The 22,999-nt window shown below is 45.2% G+C and overlaps 1 protein-coding gene across 2 annotated transcripts in view; it reads right to left on the bottom strand.

The window, feature by feature from the left end:
• Positions 1-16,555, bottom strand: part of GNE (glucosamine (UDP-N-acetyl)-2-epimerase/N-acetylmannosamine kinase) — a 31,625-nt gene extending 15,070 nt beyond the window's left edge. The window contains exons 1-2 of one of the 2 annotated variants that reach the window (XM_080574856.1): positions 16,397-16,555; positions 1,242-1,450 (exon numbers count right to left, since the gene is read on the bottom strand). In XM_080574856.1, coding sequence (XP_080430982.1) covers positions 1,242-1,450; positions 16,397-16,447 — 260 coding nt within the window. In that variant the 5' untranslated portion in view covers positions 16,448-16,555. Of the gene's footprint in view, positions 1-1,241; positions 1,451-7,744; positions 7,865-16,396 lie in introns of those variants that run through there. The other variant, XM_080574857.1, reaches the window with a different exon arrangement.
• Between the last annotated feature and the right edge of the window lie 6,444 nt (positions 16,556-22,999).

Below are 22,999 nucleotides of genomic sequence, written 5' to 3'. Positions count from 1 at the left end.
TGGACTTTGCTGGACAAATGTATAAATACAACAGAGACAATGCAAAGCTGAGGACTCTATGTTCAAGTAAAATACCTTGCTGCTATCATCTAATAGAGAAAAAAGGTTTTTTTTTAATTATTTTTTAAAAATCAGGTTAGTTTTATGGTGTTGAATACACATTGCCATGTTACTGCATGAAAACAATGGCCAGTATAAAGCAGAGAGCATAAGGCTGAGAATGTGCGGCAGTGGAACTTCATTTCTTAGTAGTTTCAGGTAACAGAACTTCCCACAACCACACAGAAAATCACACCTTAATTTATAAAGTGCCAAACTGTATAGTATAGGTAGTCCAAAATGTGTCTTTACTTGAAGATAAGCATAGCATTTCTAAACATTCAGCAATGCTGGTATACTGAGAACCTTATGCTCACATCTTACTTTGACTTGTGAAAGTGTTTTCCTATCAATTTCACTTAACTGAGTTCAATCTGATAAATGCACCCAGAGAAAAACAAAAACAAAAACCAACCTCAGCAATAAACATGCTTTTCTTTCTGCTTTTCTCCATTCCCTCAGCAAAGAGTATACTCACCTGGGATACAGGAAGTCCTTCCAAAGGAAGGGATCCAGAACAAGACATTCCATTTTCCCAGGCAGGTGATCTGACTGCTTACATACAGGGTGTTACAGAGGGGACCCTAATCTCTCTTGCCAAGCCATACCTAATATACCTATTAGTTACTCATTTTGTCAGAGTAAAATGACCTCTCCCTTTCTTTCCCTGCAATCCTGGATGTGAAAACTTAACAGTATTCAACTGTGATACCAAATATATAAAGACTTTAATCAGTAAATATACAAATTGGAAGAACTTCAGCTTAGAATGTCTGCAGACTATCTTTTTGTTTTGAAAGTTCAAAACTCTAACACACTTTTCTTTGATAATCATCAGATTCTGAGGGAAATTTGAAGGAATTGAATTTCTCACTTCATGATAAATTCTACAATTTGGCTGAAAACCTCAGCTATAGCATTTACTAAAAACTTTCTAAAATTCCAAGATTGATTTGAAAAAAAATATGCAATCTCAGAAGGAGCTGGGAAATGAAATAAAAAGTACTTGAAATGTCTGAAAATTTACATTTAAAATGTTGTTATGTGCATTCGTGATGACAAGTAGTTTGTGACCCAGCATTTGCGATGTTATTGCCAACACAGCAGAAACAGATTGGAAGAGGTACAAAAATCCACCTTACCCATAATCATCAATCAGGTGGGAACCAAGCACTACAACGTCAAGCTCAAAGAACTGTGGTTCTGCCTTAATGCCAAACATAATGGGAGCTAATTTTGAATAATCAGCACGGTTGCAGGTAGCAACACAAACACGTAGTTTGTGGTTGTTTCCATTCTTCTCCATGACTTCTTTTTGTCTCTGTTTTGAAAGATTCTTGAAATACAGCTCCTGAAAAAAAAATAAAAAAGAAAACCAACATATTAATAATAATTTTTATGGCAAGTATATGGTGTGCTTAGTGAACAGCATAAATAATTGCAGCCCAAAACTGTGGGCACATAATCTCACCCATTAATAACAGACAACTGATAGCTTACAGTACCTATCATTAGAAGATTTTTAGAAGTACATTTTTTAAAAAAAATCTAAATGTCACAATTTTAATACCTTATAAATAATTCACATATTCTATATAAGCAATATTTAAGTATTACTAATTTCAACTGTAATTAACCTTTGGAAGAAGGGGCAGGCAATGCAGGAAGACTACAGAGCTGTTGTCAAGTTGTGCAGGTAGAAAATTGGAAGTGCCAAAGCCCAACTGGAGCTCAGTTTGGCTAGTGCAGTAAAAGATAATAAAAAATGCTTTTTAAAATACTCCAATTGCAAAAGGAGGATTAAGGAGAATCTTACTGGGTGTGAGGGGAAACATAGTGATGAAAGGTGAGGGTAAGGGTAACATACTTAATGCCTTTTTTGCCTCAGTCTTTATTAGCAACTGTTCCCAGGGTATACAGCCCCCAGACTTGGAAGACAGCGATAGGGAGGGAGACGAAACACCTATAATACAACGAACTGTGGGTGAACTATTACATCATTTGAACATCCATAGGACTACGGGGCTGAACAGGATTCATCCAAGGGTAGTGAAGGAGCTGGTGGAAGTGCTCGCAAAGCCACTCAGTAATTTACCAGCAGTGCTGGCTGACTGGGGAGGTCACAGTTCACTGGAGGCTAGCAGATGAGACTCCAGTCCACAAGGGGAGGAAGGAGGATCCAGGGAACTACACGCATGTCAATCTGACCTCGGTACTGGGGAAGGTTATAGAACAGGTCATCTTCAACTCCATCTCATGTGCCACTTGATAAGGAATGCAGCCTGCATGGGTTTACGAAAGACAGGTCCTGCCTGACTAACCTGATCTCCTCCTATGACAAGGTGACCCACTTAGTAGATGAGGGAAAGGCTGTGGTTGTTATCTGCCTGGATTTTAGTAAAGCATTTGACATTGTTTCCCACAGAATTCTCCTGGAGAAACTGGCTGCTCGTGGCTTGAACAGGTCACATTCCACTGGCTGAAGAACTGGCTGGGTGGCTGGGATCAGAGGGTCACAGTGAATGGTGGCTGGTCACCAGCAGCATTCCCCAGGGTGTCTTGGGGATGGTTTTGTTTAACATTTTTATCAGCCATCTGGGTGAGGGGATGGAGTACGCCCTCAGCAAGTTTGTGGACAATACCAAGTCAGGTGGGACTGTCAATCTGCTTGAGCGTAGGAAGGTTTTCCAGAGGGATCTGGGTAGGCTGGATTGATGGGCTAAGTCCAATCACACAACATTCAAAACTGTTCAGGCTCAAAGGGTTGTAGTAAACGGGGTTACATCTGGCTGATGGCTGGTCATGAGTGGTACCCCCAGGGCTCCATCTAGGGGCCAGTTCTCTTCATTGTTTTCATAAATGACTTGGATGCAGGACTGAAAGGTATACTAAGTAAGTTTGTGAATGGCTCTAAACTGGGAGGAGCTGTTGACTCCCTTGAGGGTGGAGAAGCCTTGCAGAGATCTTGACAAAACAGAGAGCTGGGCAGTCACCAACAATAAGAAGTTTAGCAAGAGCAAGTGCTGGGTGCCCACCCGGAATGGGGCAACCCTGGATATACGCACAGAGTGGGGGATGAGAGGCTGGAGAACAGCCCTGTGGAAAGGGATTTGGGGGTTCTGGTCAACAGCAACTTGAACATGAGTCAACAGTGTGCCCCGGCAGCCAGAAGGGACAGCCATACCCTGGGGTGCATCAGGCACAGCACTGCTGGCTGGCTGAGGGAGGGGATTGTCCCGCTCTGCTCGGCGCTGGTGCGGCCTCACCTCAAGTGCTGTGTGCAGTCATAGCAGCAAGCCTACTGGAGTTCAAGAAGAATCTGCACAGCTCTCAGACACAGTGTGATTTTTGGGTGGTCCTCTGTGGAGCCAGGAGTTAGACTCGATAACCCTTGTGGGTGCCTTCCAACTCACGATGTTCTACGATTCTGTGAACACTAAGCATCTGGTCCTGCATTTGGCTCTTAACAGCCCCCTGCAGCAATACAGGCCTGGGAAGGGTGGCTGGAAAGTTGCCCAGCAGAAAAGGACCTCGGGGTGCTGGCTGAACATGAGCCAGCAGTGTGCCCACATGGCCAAGAAGGCCAACGGCATCCTGGCTTGCAGCAGAAACAGTGTGGCCAGGAGGACCAGGGGAGTGTGTGTCCCTCCGTACTCAGTCTGGTGAGACCACACCTCAAGTACTGTGTTCAGTTTTGGGCCCCTCATTACTAGATGGATCCTGAGTTGTGGAAAAGTGTCTGGAGAAGGGCTACGAAGCCGGTGATGGGCCTGGAGCACAAGTCCTGTGAAGGGGCTGAGGGAACTGTGGTTGTTTAGTCTGGAGAAGAGGAGGCTCAGTAGAGACCTTATTGCTCTCTACGGCTACCTGAAAAGAGGACACAGTGAGGAGGGTGTTGGTCTCTTTTTGTCAGGTGAGAAGGTATAGTATGCAAGGAAACAGCCTTGAGTTACACCAGGGGAGGTTTAGATTAGACATTAGGAAGAATTTCTTCATGCAGAGTGTGGTCAAGAACTGGAAGAGGCTGCCCTGGGAAGTGGTGGAGTTCCCATCCTTGGAGGTATTTAACAGGCATGTGGATGAAGCACGAAGGGACATGGCTTAATGATAGGACTCAGTACGTCAGGTTGATGGTTGGACTTTGTAGTCCATCAAGAAAAGACCTGAAGGTCTTTTCCAACCTAGATGACTCTATGATTCTAAGTAGCAGAATGGCTTTCCCTGTTCAAATGGAAACTTTTATGTAAGAAGATTATTGGTGCCTTAGTAGATCATGAAAAAAAATCTATTGCAAAACCGCAGAAAGGAACAAACTAGTAAGAGATACATCCACTGACAGACTCCATTAATGAAAAAAAAAAAAAAGTTTCTGGTCAAGTCAGTTTATGTATCTGTTAAACACACTTCAGTGAAGCAAAGTGAGTTAAATATTGACTCATAACCGCTTCCATACTATTTTGCAGGCCAAAGTACAGCAAGGTATTAAATAATACAACATTAGATTACAGTAAGATAGCTTTTAGAGATAGTAAGGACAATAATAACCATAGGTTAACAATAATCAAAACTCCAGATCACCTATGATTATCATTGTCCTTATTAATACTATTTTTAAAGGGTTCCTGACAATTAAAGTTCCCCAGGAAGTGACTATTTTTACAAGCAACATCAACAGTTACTGTAATAAGACATTTCCTCTAATTAACTTTTCCAGCTTGTCAAGTAGCTGATTAAACTACATTACGATGTTTAATGTTTACCTGTCCCACGTTAATCATTTTACCCTGCTGTTTTCACAACCTCCCCACCCCCGCCTGAAACGTAAGAACTGGGAAAAAAAAAAAACTTTAGAGAAAAATAGTTATGTCTTAAAAAAATGATACAGGAACTAAAATTGCACTGCCACCTCCCCTTCTTCCCCCAGCAGCAACCAAGTTGGTAGCACAGAATATCAGATCAGATATTGATAATTTTTCTGTACTTCTCCTTCTGAAAATAACTGGACTTCAAATGAGTACCATCCTTTGGGTATGAAATCTAATGTTATGTCAGATTTTTACTGCATTTTGGTAGCAAGTAAACTGAAGTTGACTTTTTCCAGCTTAATGGACAAGGATCACTCATCTCTGACTCAGATACAGCAGTATCAATCTTTCTACTCATTTTGATATCTAGGGAAGTTCTTACTACGCAGCTGCTATGCAAGCATGACAACAACACTGACTGTCCAATTTCATGCTCTTTTACATTTAATTTTTTGTTTTTTTACACTGCACTACAAGTTTGTGGTGGGGAAAACAGAAAATTAATTCCACAATATATTAGCTATGATGGAAGGCCCAAATTTTATTCTTTTGGAGAAGACTCAAGGTTAGATGATAGTCTGGAGTAGCATACTGTACACCACACAAATAACTGAAAACAAAAAAGTTTTCAGCTTTCTCACATTCTGACATCAAAAAAAATCTCCCTTAGTTGCTTTTCTGTTACTGACCTTTTTTTGTATTTACTCTTCTGTGTACATCTTATAAGCAGGAAAAAAAAAATACATTTTCCAGTAAATTTTTAAAAGAAGATCTATTAGGCTATTATTATTAGGCATCCCAGTCTCATGACATATATATAAAACTTCAGCAACTTTTTAAAGATCTCCCTATTTGTAATTCTTATTAGGTTTTATCACAGATAATGAAAAAATATTTTGCGTAAGTCATGTCAGGACTATCAGGAATCTGTCCTGAGTTGACAATGGTAAAACATATTTCTAGTCTCCACTTGCAATCTGTAAGGGCTCTACAAAACTATAATTGGCATGGCGATTTTTTTTTCCCTAGCACAACTCTAATAACAGTGATTCCTGAGTAGTTTACCTTTCAAAATGAAACTAAAGTGGCAAAAAACAGTGACGGCTGGCATGACTCAGCTCACCAGAAATGGCATTTCTCATTCACCCTAGCACGGTAGCAATACCAACCAACTTCAGCAGAATAGACACAACCTGGAATTTCAGCAATTGATTATTATGACAAATAAAGCTGAATTCTATGGGTTCAGCCACAAAGTAATAGATATTATTTGTTTCACAATGAGCAGAGGCTCATGGTATTTTCACTAGAACTTTGCTTCAAAAGTAGTATGTTAATTAACTACCAGTTTACACTTCCAAAGGGTCAAATGATAATCCTTCAGACAAATTACTTCCTCCTGCTGAAGACTTCTGCAGTTATGTGTGTATATGGTTGCTGTTTTAATTTTGTCTTTCTTTTTGTCCAAGAGGCTTGAAATATTTTAAACATATATAAGCAATTCAGTACCTAATGTCAAAAATGTAGAGAAAGGATATTTGTAGAGTTCTAGATGACATATAAAGTTAGATCAGAGAGGACATCACCCTGCATCGCTGAGTGAAACCTTAAACCACATCAGCTAGACAGAGGTCTAGCAGCACCACTGCTTTCCCATTTCTAAACCAACCTCTTTTGGGAGATGCTTCTAACCAGGACATCCTGTCTTTGCATGTGTAAAAACAGGTACTAATTCAAATGAAGTCACACTGAAGATGTGAAGGAAACTTCTTACATCCCTGTAAGCTTGCCTTTGAACCATCATGAATAAGGTTCCTATAATTAGAAGCAAACCTCTCACAAGACCTCTCAAGCCATCCGCTGCTGCATACATATCACAAACAATACAAACTGAGAAGCCAAGACAGAAGGGCACGGAACAAAGACGTGACGAAGCCAGCCTACCCAAGGTCTGCTCAGTGCAAGTTATCTGTCTTATCTAGAGCCCCCACTTTCCTCTGGCAAAGCAGATATCTAATCATTTAGAAAAAGCAGGCTTTAGAGAAGCAGAATAATTTTCTGTCCTCCTCGATCTTCAGGCAGCATCCAAAACCCTGGAACTATTTAATCCAGAGCTATAAAATACCATCTAAAAGACTGAGTCTCTACATTGCCAAAAAAAAAAGGTCACGGTTCACCGTAACTACAGGTCGAATCACTACAGCCCAAATCTTTACGGCCCCACGTTTAGTTACAGCTGCGACAGCAGCCTCTGGAAACAACTTCCGAGGTAGACAGGGAGATGCACCAAAGGCGTACGAACCGCCAGGACAGGAACCAAAACAACCCGTGCCATTTGTGCATTTCCACTTCAGCTAGCGTTCGGGAAGCCCCACAGCAGGGTTATTTTCAGCGCTAAGCCTCTGTAGCGCATAAGTTTTATAAGTAAGCCACACACAGGCCTTGGTGCAGACACAGCTTTTGTATCGCCGGCTGTCGCTTCTGTCCCCGTATAACCACACACCTCCCCTACCAGAACGGCCAGCTAAAAACCAGACGAGAGTTAAATAAATACAAAGGGGACATTTGTCACGGGGTGGGGGGGGGGCAGGCGAAGGGCTGCGTCCCTCCACGGGACCCACACCCCGCGCACGTACACATATATATGTATATATATGCATGTATATGTGGGCATATGTGGGCATATGTGGGCATATGTGGGTATATGTGGGCATATGTGGGTATATGTGGGCATATTCACCCCCGCGCCCTGCTGGAGCCCCCCGCGGACACGCGCGGCCCCCGCTCCTCACGCCCCCCCCCCCCGCCGTTCCTTTCGGGGGGTGCGCGCTCCCGCTCACCTCTGCGGCAGGACCGCACGCTCGCACCCACGCCGCATGCGCGCCCCCGCGCGGCCCCGCCCCGCCGTCACCGTGGCGGCCGTTGGAGCCGCGCGCACCCGCGCCAAGCACCACCACCACCCCGCCACCCCCCCCCCGCCCCAACGCAGGCGTGGCGGTGTCCGCCCCTGCCTCAACCCGCCGGGCCGTGAGGAGGCGCCCAAATTAGAAGTGTCGGTGGCGAGTGACACGTCGTCCCAGCCAAACGAGAGGGTTTCCCTGTCTGTCTTTCTCCTTCCGATGGGGCTTGCGTTGTTGTATGATCATATTATCTGCTGAAATCTGAGAGCCCGGTGTGGGAGGGCTGTCCGTCCCTTCATCCGCTTGGCGCCTGTACTCTGACAGACTTTTTCAGTCCAAAGTGTATTTTTGTTCATCCACCCATACAATGTATACGGTTCCTCAAAGCCCTTCTGCCTTTGCTCTCTGCCTCCCAAACAAAAACACACCTTAGCAGTGGCTCCCGTGTTCAGCACTGACAAAAGAAAACAGATGCAAGGAATGGGGATGTCTGTTTTCCTGTCCTTTAGTAGGGGAGAAAAGTCTTTTCTCACAAGGCTCTGAGGAACAAATACTGAGATCTTCAACTAAAAATACCTTAAGTGGCTATTATGGCAATATAGTTTGTCAAACAAAACAACAACAAAACAAGGCAAAACTCATCCTTAGGAATATTTCAAATTCTGTTTCACAGAATCATAGAATATCCCCAGTTGGAAGGGACCCATAAGGATCACTGAGTCCAACTCCTAATGACTGTTTCCCAAGAAAGCGATAAAGAGCATCTTACAGTAAGGGTTGGGAAGTCCTCAGATGGCTGTGGTGCAGTGAGTCATAGCTCCTCAAAGCTTCAGTGTCTCGGGAATAGGAAGAGGGCAGCACACCCACGTCTCAGGTTTCTGGGGATCTTGACATGCTGACCAGAGGCAGCAGCAGCTGGATTGCACCACAGGTTCAATTCATGTCACCCTTGGTTTCACTGTTCTACGCAAAACTAGATTTTCTTTGCACACATTGCTCAAAAGCCCGTGTGCATTCTGGAAATGTCATTATATACAGGTTTGAATTGTCTCCTGCATAGGCTTTTAGGTTATGATAAGTTCACCAGAGAGGCTCCAGCTGGTTTCACTGAAACAGGAGCAGAGGCTCACAGAATGCCTAAGGTTGGAAGTGCCATCTGGAGGCCACATGTTCCAGTCTCCTGCTCAAACTGGGTCATCCAGAGCTCAAGACCATGTCCAGGCAGCTTTTGCAGATCGCCATGAAAGGAGAATCCACACCCAAAAGATTCCTGATCATAAAAAACATTTAATTTTCACCTGGTAAAATGTGAATCTCCTTTTATTCTAGATGTACTTGTGTCTTTGTAAAGTTTCCAGTTGTGCCCGCAAGAATGTTGGTGATTTTTTTTTCACTTCTTTTTTGCACTTTGCCAGCAACATGTTGTAAGTAAAATCTATATAGTCTTTAAGTTATGAAATCTAGGTAGAAAAGTTTCATTTTTGACCTTTCATCTAGTTTAAAATTTCAGTGTATGTATATTTATATAAATTCTCCTCTGAAATTTAACGTGCATGAAAGTTTTACCTTCTATTCTTACACGTTTTTATGAAAGTAAAGATCTCTCAAAGTTTCTAGTTCTTCATTTAGAGTTTTGTTCTGATTTTCCAAGACCACAACTCAGTCTTCCAGACAACTAACAAACTATTTTCTACGGCATTCTGGAGCAGCTTCTCTGTTCTTCAGCTTTATTTCTCATTTCAGTTGTGGATTATCTGTCTCACTTATCTGGGAATACTGAGGAAGAGCCTGAATCAAACAAATGAGTGTATGGTTGAGTGTAGATATTTATAAATTCTGAATTATGCAAGTACTTCTGCAGCTAGAAGCAATCACATTGAGGGTTATTCTTAGCACGGCATCAGTGCATCTCCTGGTATGTTTTCTCCAGAAATGTTTCAGCATCTTGCAGCACAAACTGCAGCACAATGGGCAAAGTTTATGCTCCTTTCAGTTATTTCTCCCCCACAGACCTCACACTGCATACATCGGACAAAATTTCTCCTGTGTTACGGAGTGAGCCCTGCCCCAGTCTCTCCAGCAGAGAGACAAAGACTTCCTAGAGAGATGAGATGGGAGGAGAAGATTCAGCCATAATCTGCCTGCTCCTGTCAGCCCCCTTTGCTACCTGCAATCTCTCAGGGCACCGAAGATGGCCTCTGCTCCCACCAAGTCCTGAGGGAGTACTGGGGCTCATTAGGGGAGCAGGACCTTTGCGGTCACATTAATTCATTGGCCACCTCTGCACGAAAAAGCTATGCAGAAATTGGAGCAACCCTGCAGGGACTAAATGGACATTGATACGCAAAGAGTTGGGAAATGCGGAAGATGGGCTTGCTTCTTTCCAAAGAGGGCATGCTGCTTAGGATTTGAACAGAAGGAGCAAGATCTTCTGTCTCGATCTGCGGCTGGTTTAATGATCACCCTGTTTGGGAAACCACGCCGAATGAGGTGACAGGTGCTAAAGCACAGTCTGAACTTGCACCAAAGAGCCTGTCAGTGCATAGCTGCACTGCCATGCGGTGTGGGCAGACTGAGTCAGTACCACTATGATCTTCTGCACTGAGGTTAAGCACAGTGTTGCTTCCTCATGCCTGAAAGCAAAGGAATATGTCTTTTTAAATCAGCATCTACATCACGTGGGGCTTTAGTTAAGCCTTTCCTTAACTCTTCATTTACATCGATTCTATTTACATCAAAACCAGTTTGCTGAGTATCAGGAAGTGAAAACTCAGTATAAATTTTCAAAAAGTAACTAGAAGCAGCTGTCCATGTCCATTCTGTGCTGTGCAGCCAAAACCACTTGAAAGCAGCTTGAATTTTAGAGGTAAGGACATAGGGGTTTCAGAAGAGCATGTCCTTCTGACACAGTCATCATTTCCAAAGAAAGTGGCCACAGTGCTCAGCTGCTGTGAATGCGCTCTGTTACGAATATCCTGTATAGGAAAAGACCAGGTAACGCCTACAACACAATATAAGGAGAATACAAGCTGATACACACAGTAGGGAAAGCGTAACAAGTTATTGCCTTCCTGTTTTTTTCTGTTTGTTCTTCCCAGTTAAAACTGCCAGGTGAGCAGCGCACAGTCAACAGTAACTGTAGGTGACCACAGCGGTGCATTAGCTAGGTCAGTATCATCACATCAGGGTCTTGCAGCTTCTATCTGATGTTTCAGAAAAATGGGAAGAGAGGGAGGATGAGAAAAAGCCATTTATGCTACGCAAAGGGAGATGTGGGGTTTTGTTCCCTCCTGATCACAGCACAGATCTCTCACATCTTTGCTCAGTATCTTGCACCAAGACAGACAGATGACATGTAGGTACAGTGGTCAGGCAAAGAACTTTTTGCAAATGGAGAGGAAATCCAAAACTGTGTGAAAATCTGTTCTGTCTTGGGAAGGTTACCTTAAAACCAGGTCCATCAAAACCCCAGGCAGGAAGGAGAGTTGTGATTCTCATTGAGGTTACTACAGATTGGCTACAAAATACCACAAAACTTTTTATAGAGTTGCCAGTGTTTTGTAACAGATCAACAACCTCTTCTTTCTCATTAGAAAGATGGCATATGCTGATATTTGGTGCTTTATGGTGTAATTTATATTTACTGATAATATATAAAATTTGACTCAAGTTTCCAGCCAAGTTTCCAGTAACTAAACAGAGCTGTAGGATGCAATAGATGTGTGGTATGAAAGGCAGCCTCTGTGCTGGGGGACTCCTTGCACAGGGGGAGGATACCATCTAAAACCAATGCAAAGCAGTGGAAAGAGTGCTGACAACCTCAAAGTGATTTTTATCATGCCATTCAGTCTCTAACAACTCGAGCCATTCTCTTCATTTCAACTGAAAGAAATGCTAAACTTTTCTTTCTCTAAAAATAAGATAGCGGAACTGACCCACCTTCTGCTGCCATCATGTGATTGTGTGTGATCTCTGCTTCTGTGATCTGTCCAACTCTTCAGCGGGGCCTGTTTGCTGTACTTGGGTTAAAAGCTCTTGCGGATATGGTTTGTCTGTCTCAAGCTACACTCCTGTTCGCTTCTGCTAGAATAAACTTGACTGTTGTTGCTGATTCATGCTTGTTGACACACGTCAAGCATCCACTAGGGAGTATAGCACAGTTTAACATACCCAAGCTGGCTTCAAAGCAGTTGGTCTTGAACAATGGTGGCAGCCGAGCTGGGGTGATGCTCGTAGGGGGATTTTCACTCGGGACAGCACTATGCACTCTGCTGAAGCCTGTGCTGTGTGTCTAAATCGACTGATTAGTAGAGAAGATAGACTGATTAACACTAGTTGGGGCATATTCAAACAGGAATGAATACAGCCACTGCACACACTGGAGCGTACTTGGACAAAAGCTGGGGAGGAACTGACTTGGTTGCAAGATGCCATCACTAGGGGAGAACAGCAGGTAAGTCTGTCAAGTACCAGATCCCATGTCACTTTCAGGCAGGAGACAAATTTATCAGGCAGACTGGCTTGAGGAAAGCATGCTGCAGAAACAGCCATGTCAGCTGGATGCAAACGGCTCTCAAATGTGAAAGACTAGAGAGCGAAACCAAGTTCCTCCAATAAACTTTCTCAGTTCTGGTCACTTTTGGCTTTTATCACAATGGCCAGTTACTTATTTCTCTTTAAAGAGGGCAGTTTGCAAGACTGAGCTTAATTCTCTATCTGGCTTCCAGCGGAAGCTAAAGCTACGTCATTTCTCCTTCAGGCCTCCTGTATTATCACACTAGGGATGTGAGATACCAAAAGTTTCCGTGTTCCAGTAGTGCCGCGGTGCTAATCCTGCCTTCACTCTCCACCAGCCAGCCCTCTGCCCTCACTCCAACCTTCCTTTCAGCGATGGAGCAGGGCTTTTTGTCCCAGCGATGTTTGTGCAGAGAGACACGGGGTGCACTGGGCCCACCATGCACGGGTCTGCGGAGGCTGTGAGCTCTGGCACACGTGCAGAGCACTCTGCTGTCATGGAGCGGGAAGCGCGAGAAGGGGGCAGGAACCACAAATAATCATCTAGTGATAACACTGCCTATTTTTTTTTTCCACTTAAAATTGACATATGGCATTGAAAAGCATGGTAAATGGCTGGCAGTAAGGACTACATCATCGAACTCTGGCCTCCTGTCAGTATGAGTAATTCCTGCATTGTGAGCAGATCTAGAGGTTCCTACTTGTTCTTCTTGTCCAGCTAGTGTGTGTATATAGATATATACATACACCTTCCTTATCCTTCCTAAGGTGCTACAGCATCTGTCTTGCTTGCAGCTGTGTTTTCAATGTGGGAAAACTATCTGCTCACAAATATCAGTCAAAGTAAGCAGACTATCTGCTCACGAATATTTGGTAATTCCCAATTTCTAATTTTAAGGGGTATTAATGCTGCTATATAGTTACAATAAATAAATAAATAAATCTGTTAATCAAGCAGTGATCTAATGTCAAGAATAAAGAATGATATTAGTAAACATGTATTTCCTCCTGTTTTCCATAGAAAAAAAAATTGTTTTGTATGTACATTGTGAACTTCTACCTTGGCTATTAGCTTCACTAAGACCAAAAAACAAAAAAGTGATGGAAGAAGAATATTTGATTGTAAAGGTGGTTATGCTACACAATACAGTTTGCAATTTAAAAGACAGCTGGGGAAATTTTGAAAGACAGAATATAAAAAGGGCAAAGACGTGATTTTTTTTTTCCCCCTGTAGCTGTTCACTAAGAAAAGGGCAAATCCTTCCATCTTGGAAGCTTATAACATACCGGATTTCACTACCTTAGTTAGGCAAACATCACCTTTAATTGTGTGACTTTTAGAGCAATCTTAAATCCTACACTATGGCTGTTAATGGCTGTTACTAGTTCCTGAAACAATTTCATATTTTTCATTTGAAGATGCTTGTAGGGATGTAGTGGAAGGATCAAATGCCAGCTGAAAGCACAGTGTTTTCTGTATTAAGCATTGTATAAAAGTACGTTTGTTTTTAATTCTGGGTCAGGAATGAAGCGTCCTCATTATTCTGTTTGGAGTATCTGTAGCTCTTATTTTCATTGCTAGCAATCTCCAGATATGGTTTTCTTTTCCAAGCAACAAGCAAAAGTCAAAGAAAATTACAAACAAGCACACAATTTTAAAGGAGGTACTATCTCTAAAGACTGTATAAAAAGCCTGACACAAACCTTCTGTAAATGTGTTTTACTTGGACAAGAAGCCAGAACCTTGTAAATGACAAAGAGCAAAGCTTTAGAGCTCAGGATGACATTTAGAAAGAAAGAAAAAATAATGGTTTGAAAAAAAAACCCACAACAACAACCATGGTAAATGGTAATTTACTTCTTTCCTTCCTTCCTTTAGATAGTTATCTGAAACAGACACTCACATAAAAAGCATCTGAGTGGTTATTCAGTGGTTATTCTTACTTAACCTACAGGATAGTCTCATTCCTCAGTTGGATTTGCTATCCGTGTTATTTTATTTGAGCTTTGATTTAATACGCAGTGTTTGAATGAAAGACAGTCCAGAATCACAAAGAAGTAAAACCAAATGCTGTAACACTGCCTGATTTTGCAGGAAAGGCAGCTCTCCCCACAGATGCTCTGACCTCAGCATGCACGTCCACTGGCTGTGCTGAGTCCCTCTGGGAAAGACCATACAACTCAAACACCACCGAGAGACAAGCAGCCTATTTTTCCCAGGACAGGGTGTGTGTCAGGATGTAGGAGACCACCCAAAATCGTGTGGTTAGAGACCACCTTATGACTGGCCTGGCCGCCCAGTATGTGTTAGAAACCAGCCCAAACGTCCCTGCCGTTTGGCTACTGAGACTCCACGCTGCGAGAGGTGCTACCTCTTACTTTTCCTGCGCTTTCTAAAACCCCCTGTGCCTCTGGAAGGCAAGTATGAAGTATCGACACCGTGTAGATGGCCTCATGCCAGCATTTTCTCATGCTAAGTGCTGTGAGACGTCCCATTCTTTTACAATGAAATTATAAGAAAAAGCGGGCAATTTGAACAGGATTTTCCAAAGGATATTTAGGGCACTTAAGAGGATATTTAGAGGCACTTTGTGGGAAAATCCCTATGACTGGCTCCCACCACATGACATCATGCAGGTTTACAGAAAATGCTAGAGGGGTCCTTGACTCTACCCTCGTCTCAGTTTCACATTGCCTATAAAAATCCCCTTTCCTTGAGCAGCGCAGCACTGATGGGAATCCCACTTCCTTATTTATTTCCCACAGTGTGGGCTGCCAACCTGCTCGCTAGCTAAAACTCCCCAGACTGCAGGCAGACCTGCTAACCGCAAAATGGTGAGGCAGCGACGGAGCAGAGGTGAGGAATCTTCTGGTGGAAGAGTGCTGCCAGCTCAGAAAGTCCCCTTCGCTTTTGTGTAGTGACATCCTACTTTAAAGCCTGGGAGGAAATGCAAACCTTCTGTTTCCATCCATGCTGCCGACTCCCTTATTATGAATGTGGCGCTTTGTTAGTTTTCATTCCTGTCCCTAGGCTGGTCTACTCTTTAGCATCCTGACGTACTGACACAGTGGTGTGGTGTTCAGACCCGGGGCCCCGTGGGGAAACAACAGCTACAAGAGGGCAAAAAAAAAAGCTGTCAACGAATCCCTTAAAAATAAGGACGCGTTTTCAGTGTTTGTTGGGAATCCATTTCTTTAAAGCCTACAAAAGGGATGCCTTCAATGGGAGAGTATCCAAGGTGATGGTACTTCTCAATGCCTGCGGGTCTCAGGGAGACCAGGAGCCAAATTTGTGGCTGGGAGGCAGGAGTAAATCAGGGATGTGTAAAGAAACACGTGATGGAAAGAGCCGCTTCCAGCTGACATGGTCTGACATTCGGATTTGAATGGGACAAGGCTCCTTAGGTATTGCGCTTGGGCCGGCATCCCCAGTGCCTTTTCCACACACCCTTCCTGCATGCCGACAGACAACCGTATCTTCTGGTCACGGAAAACAACCGACAGGCAGCCGGAAAACCTGCTCCACAGGTGGCAAAGCGAGCAGCCCGGGGTGACAGCGCCGGCAGAGCTACCTCCGGCTGGCCGAGGGGCAGGAGGGCTGCAGCCTGCCCCGGGGAGCCCTCTCCAGAGGCTGGCTCTTCGGCCGCGCTCCGGGGCCACCTCGCCGACGACTCCTGAGGACCTGTGTCAGCCCCGGCTCTGCCCTTCCCTCAGGGCTGCCTTCGCTTCGGTCCCGTTAGCCGACGCCTTCGGAGACCCCCCGCCTGGAGACGCTGCCCCACGGGCCTGAGCCCTCTGGGGCTGAACCCCCCGGTCCCGCTGCCTGCCTTCACGGCCCCTCTCCCCCTCACCGCCCACACATCCCGCTCGGGGTGCGAACCCTAAATCCTCCACACCCTCCCGTGACAGGAGACACCCCCCACCCCCCCGGGGACCCCTCTCCGGGCACTGACCCCACCCGGGGCAGGGGGGGCTCACCGGGGGGGGGCAGCGCTACCGACCCCGGCTCCCTCCGCCTCGCCTCGCCTCGTCCCCCCGCAGCCCCCCGAAGCCCCCCGGGACCCGGCCCCGACTTACGTGGGGGCCGCGGGCGGGCGGCTCCCGGCGCGGCGGCGCGTTGGTCCCCATGGCGGCCCCGCAGCGCGGCCGCTGACAGGCCCGGGGAGACGGGGACGGGGACGGGGCCGCCGCCGCGGGAGCGGCTCCCGGGGACCGGGGGACGGCGACGGGGCCGCACCGGGACCGCCCCGAGCCGCAAGCACCGCCCTCGGCTCGGCGGGGGGCGAGGGGGAGGTGGGGCGGGAGGAGGTGGCGGGTACCGGGGGTGCACGGGCGGAGGTGGGGGGGGAAGCGGGGTGAAGGCAGCTGGGGTGAAGGCAGGCTGCTCTGTGGATATCTGCAGCTAATATCCACTTCTCCTGGGGGTGTAGGTAGCTGGGGTGCAGGCAGCTGGGGTGCGGGTGGCTGGGGGTGCAGGCAGGCAGCCCTGTGGATATCCCCAGCTAATACCCGCGTCTCCTGGTGTTATTGACGCTGCCCAGGTCTCTTCAGAACAATAGGGACGCGTGGCTCTCACCAGGCGAGGAGCTGGGAAAGCTGTCACGGCATTGATATCGAACAAGCGGCACCTCCAAGCACGGGGTCTGGAGGACAGCAGTGGCCAGAACTTTGGATGGATGCTTCCTGACGCGTCTTGCTTTTCTGTACCCCATTTCAAGGCTGTGTCCTGCTGTGTCCTGCCTGCAGCGCTGCGTTTCTGCCCCCCTTTCAGGGCCCCCACACTGGGAACCCCATCCCAAGGGAGCCCGCAGTACCCCCTTCCCCTGCAAGGCCAGAGCTGCTGCGGGCACCTGTCTGTGTCCTGATGTCATTTCACGTCATTTTGGGGTACCTGCAGTTCTTTGCAAACTGTCTTTGGTTTTTGATACCTGGGCCTTGTTGTGTGCGGAGAAATGACTCATCTACAGCCATTACCTCCTTTCTGTTTTTTATTCCTTTTTTTTTTCTTTTTCTTCCTTCCTTTCTTTCTTTCTTTCTTTCTTTCTTTCTTTCTTTCTTTCTTTCTTTCTTTCTTTCTTTCTTTCTTTCTTTCTTTCTTTCTTTCTTTCTTTCTTTCTTTCTTTCTTTCTTTCTTTCTTTCTTTCTTTCTTTCTTTCTTTCTTTCTTTCTTTCTTTCTTTCTTTCTTTTCTTTCCTTCCTTCCTTCCTTCCTTCCTTCCTTCCTTCCTTCCTTCCTCCTTCCTTCCTTCCTTCCTTCCTTCCTTCCTTCCTTCCTTCCTTCCTTCTTCCTTCCTTCCTTCCTTCCTTCCTTCCTTCCTTCTCTTTCCTTCTTCCTTCTTTCCTTCCTTCCTTTCTTTCCTTCTTTCTTTCCTTCCTTCTTTCTTCTTCCTTCTTTCTTCCTTCTTTCCTTTCCTTCTTCCTTCTTTCCTTCTTTCTTCTTCCTTTCTTTCTTTCTTTCTTTCTTTCTTTCTTTTCTTTCTTTCTTTCTTTCTTCTTCTTTCTTTCTTTCTTTCTTTCTTTCTTTCTTTCTTTCTTTCTTTCTTTCTTTCTTTCTTCTTTCTTTCTTTCTTTCTTTCTTTCTTTCTTTCTTCTTTCTTTCTTTCCTTTCTTTCTTTCTTTCTTTCTTTCTCTTTCTTTCTTTCTTTCTTTCTTTCTTTCTTTTTCTTCCTGAAGCAAACATGTTCAGCCAAACATGTTTATAGCAAAAGCACCACAATAAGCAGATCAGTGTACAGCACCTGCAAATTCTATCGAGTGGCTCCTACTCTACGTCCAGATTTATGGCTCACACAAGTCAACGGCAGTGGTCATGACTATTGCTGAAAGATTTTTTTAGCTTGGATCAAACTGCTATGCAGCTAGCTGTTTTAAATCATCTCTTTGTAACCATGGCAGTTTATCATTTTTGCAATTTGTTAGCAGCGTGTTTCTAGCTGCTCATTTTATCCATTACATACCTACAAGGCAGGCTGCTGCATAAAGCATCAGAGAAGGAAGAACAATAAAGCAGCAACAAAGGGCTTTAAAAGACCGGGTACATGTAGAATTAGAGAAAAAGGAGGTACTTTGTTAGTTTGCTGTGAACTGTATGCCGCATCATTTTCCCTGTTTTCCACACGTGTATCTGGTATGATTTTTTTTCTATGTGTTTTAACTGTGAGCACATTTTCTATTACGCTCTTAGATTTTTCTCTCTCAGAAAAATATCCAATTTTTTCCTTCTTCAGTCTAATCTGAACTCTGCCAGTGTAACACTCTTCTACTGAAATCACATCCTCCCTCTCCCCCCATGTGCTTGCAGCTCTTAGTGTTTCTTGGCACTGAAATATTCACTTAATAGATTTTCTTCTCCTAGGGCAGTATTATGCATGTGTATATGTTTCTGCATGTAGATAAGTGTATATGCAGGTGGATGTTTTTTAAAAAATTTTCCAGGGAGATTTCAGAAACAAGCTGCGTTCAAATTTCCCCATACCAGATACTTGTCTGCTATAATTTCCCCATTGACGAAGGCCATTAGAATTGGAGCTGCAGGCTCTGTCTTTCCCCTGGGACTACACTACAAAGCAAAAAACCAAGTAAAAAGAAAAACCAAATCCCCACGCACTTCCTCGAGCCAAATTCCCTTCTTACTGTACTTTTCCACCTCAGCAGAGATTGGTCATCCTGCTTCTCCAAATCTCACTTGCCTCACATGAGACCTTTACTTCCTACTCTCCTGATGATTAATCCACCTCCAGAACAACTGGCTTTTGTTCTGGATTGACAGTAATGCACGTTCATTCATCTAACTCAATTGTTCCTCTAGTACTGTATTACACGGCACTGTGGAAAACCTAAGTCTGGCAGGAACTGTGTCTGATGGGTCACTTCCATGAGCTCTACGCCCAGCGTTAGGCCTCTGACTGTCGACTGGGTCTTTTTGCTATTCCCAGGAGCAAAGCAGGAGTCACAGAGCACTGGGCATCAGGCTGAGGCATTCCCAAATCTGCTCTGAAAACAAAGCAGCCGTCTTCAGACAAATGAGCTTTGCAGGGATGTCAGAGGTCCTTGCCCTGGGCCCTTGTGCCACGCAGGTTGTACTGCTGTGTTCCCCCATGTGCAGGAAAACAGACACAGGATCCAGAGGTGCAGTAAAGCACCCCAAAAGTGTTTAAGGTTCTGCACTGAAGCAATCTGAGCAGCTCGGTGTGTGTGCCTTTGCCTTGGCTTCCCCATCTGAAAGGTCACCAATGCTCTCATGCAGGTTCTGCAGTCATACCTGTGTGGGCAACACAACACATGCATGCAAGGCCTCGTGCAGGAGGCATGGCTGGGATGTGCACAAAGTGAACCTTTGATGAGGTTTTCCCTCACTGTCCCATAGCTCAGAGTAGCAACAGGTCATCTCTGTGATGTGTCCACCGCAGAGATGTTTAAATCCCCCCACCTATTGCCCCCATTTGATCAGACTGGTGGCTTGGAGCTGGAGATAACCTTGAGGAACAGGGGGTGTTCTGAGGAACAGGCTGCATGGGGAACTCAAACTCCTCCACTTGCATTGCTGGCCTGGTCAGGCAGCTGGCACGCAGCTCAGCACATCCCTGCTGTCTGGTAACAAGGGAGTGGAAAAACAAAGGCTTTGCCTTTGTGCAGTTGCATGGGATTTTAATATGAGGGATAGTAAAATGTTATATACGGTATGCACTGACAGCACCAGGGCTTCAAAAATCCATGCCCACCAGTGCTTCCCCACACCTCTGCCCTGGCATGTCCTACTGGGAGGCAGGCAGCACCTCCCTTTCCCTTCTAATTTCGTCAGGACCTTCAGCAACATCTTACTTGATCTCTCTTTGAAGTTTATATGGCCTGGAGTCCTCTGCCCTGCCCAAGTGAGGAGGCATTGGGCATGGAGAAAGCCAAAACTGGACCTGGGAGTTTTGTAGGTTTTTTTCTGCTCCCACGTGGGAATCCAGAGCCCTGAGCTGGTGGTGCAGGAAGCTGAGAGTAAACGTCAACTTCTCTGACCCCTTCTCTTTGCTTTGAGGCAAGGACGGACAGAAAGCACTCTGATTAAATAATTAGCCTCACTATACCAGCTCTTCTTGTTCTACCCTCCTCTCTGTCCTTTTACTTGCCCCTAGGCTGTTCCTGCTAAGAAGGCATGTGAACAAGAGCTCTCAGAACAGGGCAGACATTTCTATGTAGTTCACGCAGTCTCACTTACAGAAATGCCACTCCGAACACTGCAGGAATTCAGTACAACAATTAGGACAGTAAAGTTACCGAAGGAGAATGGAAGGATCGGAACTTCCAGTGTGACAGAAGAAGAGGAGGTTTCTGCCAAGCACTGCAGCGAAGAGCTGTGGACACCTCAGGCTAATTGGGGCTCTCCATTGGCATCCTGCAGCCCTCTTGGGGCCAGCCAGCTTTCATGGATGAAGTAGAGATGAAGTAGATGAAGTAGTGGATAAGTCCCTTTTCATCCCCTATATATAGAGCCTGGCCAGACAGGTTTGTTTGGACAAGAGTGGAAAGGGGATCTTGAGCCTTCAGCAGTGTGGACTCTGGGTTGAGAGGGTGGGGAATGGGAGAGCTCCATGTGGAAAATCTCTGGGCTTGCAGGCTTAATAAAACCCAATAACTTGTTCTGATTCAAACAGAAGATGAATATTAGCTCACTCAAATTAAAAAAAAAAAAAGGTCAAAGCCCTATCCTAATGTCCAAGGGTGTTAACATGGAAAAGGTGCATAGGTTTCCATGGCCGGTGGCATACAGCGTGGTTGATGTTTAATGCATTGAGTTAGCCATAATTCATTAAAAGTAGAATCAATAGCATCTGAAAATCTCTCTGCTACCCGGAGCAAACCACCAAATTTCTTTCCATGTCTGCAGCCTGTTCCAACACTCAATGAAATCAGATATTATCCCTGAGCCAGGTTTTAGTAAAGTCCTATGTTGTAATCCCAATAACATGAGCCTACGTAATAAGGTTCTCAGAATAATGTTTTAGTGCACAAGTTATGCTGTGCCAGAGGAAAGCATGCTTATTCATGCGTTGCTAATTTCAAGAGCTTCAGGCTCTGCTACACCTGCAGGATCCTGCATAGGTGGAGTTCAAGGAAGTATTTGTAATGTAATAGTGATTATCTTCTGACTGTTTATATAGCATTGAACTGCAATCTTTGCGACTTTCTTGTGAAGCAGAAGTCTGGAAACACTAGCTTTATATACATAAAGATGTATGGGAACAACCTGGAGGAAGGATTCATTGGGGATGGCATGGGATGTTTACCTAGAAAACAAGAAGGGTGCATCAGTGTCCTGTATTAAAAAAAAAAAAAAAAAAAAAAAAAAAAAAAAAAAAAGAGATTTGCTTGCAGCTTTTTACATCAGAACGTGCAGATTCCCTTTTACCTTGGTGTCTTATAGATTGACGCTTGCTCTGGTGCTAGAAAAGACAAATGAAAACAGCAAACATTTTCAGAGAGCTGAGTGATTAGCTCAAGGGAAGCCATGTGGATTTCAAAGCTCTCTGAGGAGACCGGTGACCATAACCAGAAGTCATGAGGTCTAATTAACCCTTCAGAAAAGAGATCCATGTGACTGGTAGGCAAGCTCATGTGGTGGTGAGAAATAACATGCAGAACAGAGTGCTTGGTTGTCACGGAGACAACATCACTGTCAGAGGATGCTCCTCAGGCAACCTCTGCCCTTAACTGAACTTGGGGAAGATACCCTAAGCTGTCCTCTACATCACTGCTGTACAGCAGGCGGCCAGCTACTAGTCCAGTGCTTTCCAGTGAGCTCTGGTTCTTCACAGAGCTTGCTGCTTATGAAGGGAGCAATGCAGTCAGGTATCCGAGCACAACACAGCCCTGGCTGATGGCCTTAGAGCTCCTGGCAGGTCTCATCCATCAGAGCAGCGAGGTGCACTGAGCGCTCCTGTCCCAGCTCTCAGAGAGGCGCCTGCTGACAGCGGCTCACCCCTGTGGCAACCTGTATCTGGGATTGAAAGTTGCCCCTGAAAGACTTGGCAGGCTGCCCTGGTATAGCCCTGGCAACTACTCACCCCCTGTCCTTGGTCAGAGCAGGGTCAATGTGAGGTTTTCTTCCACAGCTGAAAGTGCCCAAACAGCAGAGTACATCTGAGGACTGCGGTGTGTAGTCCTTTAGTTAACAGCTGATAGACAAGAGAAACTACCTGCTCCTGTTAGAGAACAGCAATGGTCCAGATGTACACGGGTCGTTTCTTTGAAGAATGGTGGTCATTCCACAGTTAGCAATGAACCTCCTCCCAGCCTTGTCTGGAAAATTGTTACACTGAGCAGACAGGAAATAGACACCACTATTCTCCTGTTCATGCTGTTTAGCTGTAAAGCCTTGTGCTATGGGCACACACAGAAGGGTCTGAGTTATTGATGCTGGTGGATTTATGCAGTTTCCAGCTCTTGGGAACAATCAAAAATGCTTTCACTTTGGTCCCAAAAGACAAACCAAAGAGCCCAGAATTGGACACAGCAGACTGAAAATGCCTTTTTTGCACTGCCAGTGGTCAGAAAGCAGGCCTGTAGCTTCACACCCCACTGAGCTGTGCTGCAGTCAGTTCACAGTGACTGCCTCTTTGCTTGCAATGCACAGTTTGGTGTTTGCTCATCAAGCACCTTGAAAGGAATGACTTTGTTTAGAAGTCCACAAGAG

The sequence above is a fragment of the Anser brachyrhynchus genome, assembly GCF_964034855.1.
Source record: "Anser brachyrhynchus genome assembly, chromosome: Z".
NCBI classification, from domain to species: domain Eukaryota; kingdom Metazoa; phylum Chordata; class Aves; order Anseriformes; family Anatidae; genus Anser; species Anser brachyrhynchus.
This window is presented reverse-complemented; position numbering and strand designations above follow the sequence as displayed.